The sequence below is a fragment of the Tupaia chinensis genome, unplaced genomic scaffold (genome assembly GCF_000334495.1).
Source record: "Tupaia chinensis unplaced genomic scaffold, TupChi_1.0 Scaffold148350_1, whole genome shotgun sequence".
In the NCBI taxonomy this organism is placed as follows: Eukaryota; Metazoa; Chordata; class Mammalia; order Scandentia; family Tupaiidae; genus Tupaia; species Tupaia belangeri.
The window spans coordinates 1081071-1084632 of NW_006208201.1; the positions used below are offsets into that span (position 1 = coordinate 1081071).

General features: G+C 54.5%; 1 protein-coding gene across 1 annotated transcript in view; it reads right to left on the reverse strand.

Annotated features, from left to right (window-relative positions):
- The window catches only part of KSR1 (kinase suppressor of ras 1), a gene marked incomplete in the record, with an annotated part of 175215 nt that overhangs the window by 23524 nt on the left and 148129 nt on the right, over positions 1-3562 (reverse strand). The window contains 3 exon segments of the mRNA XM_014584973.2: positions 1147-1526; positions 2363-2411; positions 3084-3138. Coding sequence (XP_014440459.2) covers positions 1147-1526; positions 2363-2411; positions 3084-3138 — 484 coding nt within the window.

Below are 3562 nucleotides of genomic sequence, written 5' to 3' on the forward strand. Positions count from 1 at the left end.
CCAGACAGACAGAGAGAGACAGAAAGTGAGAAATCACCCCCCCAGCGGGGATGGCCATGCCGCAATCCCTTCTCCATTCTCCTCTAGGGATCTTGGGCACGCGTGCACACGCGCCCGGCATGAGTTTTAAGCCACCGGGTGCAGGATGTGAACCGCGGTTGACTACATGGGAGTCCAGCGACATAGCCATTACGCTAACTGCTGGTCCCAAAAGTAAACAATTTCTTAAATGCCACAGGTAAACGGTTTTAGTTTTATACTCTTGCTGCTCTGGGAAAATGGCCACTATTATACACTGACCATTAAAATTCACAGGTGAACACCTTAAGTGGAAACGGACAATACACAGCAAAACATTATATATGCACATCTACCAGCCCAGCAAACGAATGTACTGAAGACATACAAGAGGTGTTCAGAAAGCTCATGGAAAATGTGTACTGTGAAAAAACTCTGCATGGATTTCAATTTTTTTTTTTTTGGTCCAAAATAAGCTTATATTTGAATTTAATTTTTCCACAAACTTTTTGAAGTCCTTTCATATATGACCCTCTTCCCAATTCCACACCCCTTTCAGTGACATGTGACCATGATGAGAATATTTACACCATGGGAACTGGCAGGAGGTATGTGATGGGAATACTATACAGATGTTAAAAAGAATAAAGTAGACATCAAACCAGTAAGCAAGTAAAAAAAGCAAGATGTGACCCAGAATGATCTTTATGATTTTTCCCGTGTAGTTTTACAAGGGAATAGATCAGTAATTTAAAATAGGTGAGCAGATTTCAACTTCATTTGACTGGAAGGGATGTTAAGGAACTGTTTTCAGTATCCACCTTTGGGAAGAGGTATCCAGTGAGTAGAGAAGACTGGCTTTCCCTTGTACCTTGCATGGAACATCCGAATTTTCTCTAACCTGAGAAAGGTATCTTATTTGTTTCTTTTTTAATATCGATGGGGTTGTGTGAATGGGGAAACTGCACCCCACTTCTGGTTTTCTTCTTTGCACCCCTCTATATTAAACTTCTACACACTCCAGGGCAGCCACACAAATGACAGGGCTCCCTGGGAAGGGGGGGGTCTGAGCTTGTACTTGGAACGAGGGTGGGGCAGGAGGGTGGAGGAGGGGAGGGGGCTGGTTACCTGGTGATGATGGCCAGGTGGGGAGGGTTCATGCAGGCCCCCATGAAGAGCACCACGTTTTCGTGCCGTGTCTGCCGGTAGTTCATCACCTCCTTCTTGAACAGCTTCAGGTGATCTTGGTTGTGGCCGTCCATCTCCAGCAGGCGGATGGCCACCTCGCCGTGCCAGCGGCCACGGTGCACCCGGCCCCAGCGGCCCTGCCCGAAGGGCCCCACCAGCCCCACCTGCTCGAAAGGGATGTCCCACTCCTGCAGGTACACGCTGGTCTGGCTGGCCTTGCGAGAGATGGGGCCCCTCCAAGGTCGGCGGGAGCTTGGCAGGTCATCCACCTCATCCTCGTCATCTTCTGCCTCCGACTTCCCAGGCTCTGGTTCCTCGGCCTGAAAAGGAAGGAGGAAGGAACAGAAACAGGTCTGGGCTCAGCTGACCTCACTTCCTTTCCTAGAGCTCCAGTCAGGGAAGAGAGGCCTGGGGTCAGGAGACCCAGGCTCCAGCCACGGCTCTGCGCTGGCTTGCCGTGAACAGTGGATGGGTCATTTAGTGGCACTGGACCTTGATGTTCTCATCCACAAATGTGGCATTTGGCCCAGGTGATCCGTGAGGCCTTTGACCTGCTGACACGCTAAGATCTACCTAAGAGCCACATGAACTTGTTCGGAGAAGAACACTCACATTCCTGGCATGGGGCAAGGAAACGGGCTTCATCCTTCAGGGATCGCTGTGTTTAACGCAGAGCGTCCGACTCCCCCCTGAGCAGCAGTAATCAAGGTGCCAACATTCTCTAAGCCATATTGCACTGCAGGGATCCAGGCTCAGTTAGCACTTTGTGTAAGGGTCAAGTCCGTTGCTCTTGACCTTGGCTATGATGGGAATTACCTGGGAGCTTTGAAAACATAGAGACGCCTGACCCCACCCTAGACTGACTGACTGACTACCCCGGGCCAGGGCCAAGGTCTCTGGGCTGGAAGTGAGAACCGTGAGAAGTACAAACCTATGTTAGCCTTGAAAACAGAAAAGCAAAAGGAAGCTCGCTTCACTGCACTCCTCACCACTCTTCCCATTCTTCCTCACCGTGCATGTCTGCTCACACCTCCAGCACCTGGGAGGGCCCAGGCCAGGGTCCAGCAGCTACTCCTCCCCCAGCCCCTGCGCCTTCGGAGATGGGGAGGAGAGAGAAGGAAGCGTCTATGCGCTCCTGTGTGTCACCCTCACTCACCTCCACTTCGTGAACCTCCAACACATCTGCTTTGGGCTGGTTGTCAAGCCTGAGAGTAAAACAGGGTTTGTCAAGGACACTGAGGGGGGCCTCCTCTCCTCGTAGCTGGGCAGAGGACCTGGGTGAGGGTGGAGACAGGGGCCTGCATCCCTACCTCACCTCCCTGGCTGTGGGAAAGGCAGCGCAGAGGGTCAGCTGCCCCTGCTCCAGTCTCAGCCTTCTCCAGGCTGCCTTGAGCATGGCGGGGGCGAGGAGCAGGCAGAACCACCAAGGCCCTTTCTAATCCAACCCACAGCCCAGGGGTTCACTAGGACTTTGCCCCCTAGCTGTGGGACCTTAGGTGACTTCTGAACCCCTCTGAGTCAGCTGCGCACTGAGGATGCCACGTGCTTCGGTACCTGCTTCCTGGGCTGAGGGCCCATGAGGAAACGCAGTTAGGTGCTCAGTGCGGCAGACGTGAGACAGGGCCCGATACAGTTTCCCTAGCTCTGAGCGGCCCTTTCCTCCCAGTCACAGGCTGCTCCAGTTTCGCCACACTGGACACCACCGCCCCGACAGGAGGCAGCTGCTTGGCCCAGAGGGAGAATGAGCCGCAGGAGGTCTCCTTGGTGGCCAGGCATGGGCGATGTCCAGCGTGAGAAGGTCAGAGATTTTAAAGGTGGGCGTGGGAGGTGGGTCCAGCTAATAATAATATCCTCCTCGGAAGATCAAGGGTGCCTACCGGGTGTTGTCGGCGGCATCAGGGAGCGGGGCTGCCTGAGGAAAGGCCGAGATGTCTGGAGGGAACAGAAAACAAAGCCTGAGCGCACGTCCCCACTCCCCCGGAGACGCTGTGCTTGAAGCCTGGCCCTCCCAGGGAGGCCGACCCGCTCCTGAGCTGTGGCCTGTGTTCTCCAGCCCCCCTCACCGCAGCCAGTCTGTGCTTTTCCCTCAGCCCATGCACGGCTGGGCCCTTACAGCACACGTTTTGCCCACTGCTCTGTCCTAGGAGGGGTTTCTGGGTGGGCGAAAGGAGTGAGGCTTCTCAGCTGACACCATCCCCCTGCAGCCACACTGCCCATGAACACAAGTGGTACGAGCGCCTGGGCTACTGTTCACGGACCCGCTGGTCAGAGCCTTCCCTGGAGGGTCCTCGTGCAGTGACAACCCTTGCAGGTGGTGAGACTCCCTCCTCAGGCTGCAGAGCCAGGACAGCATGGT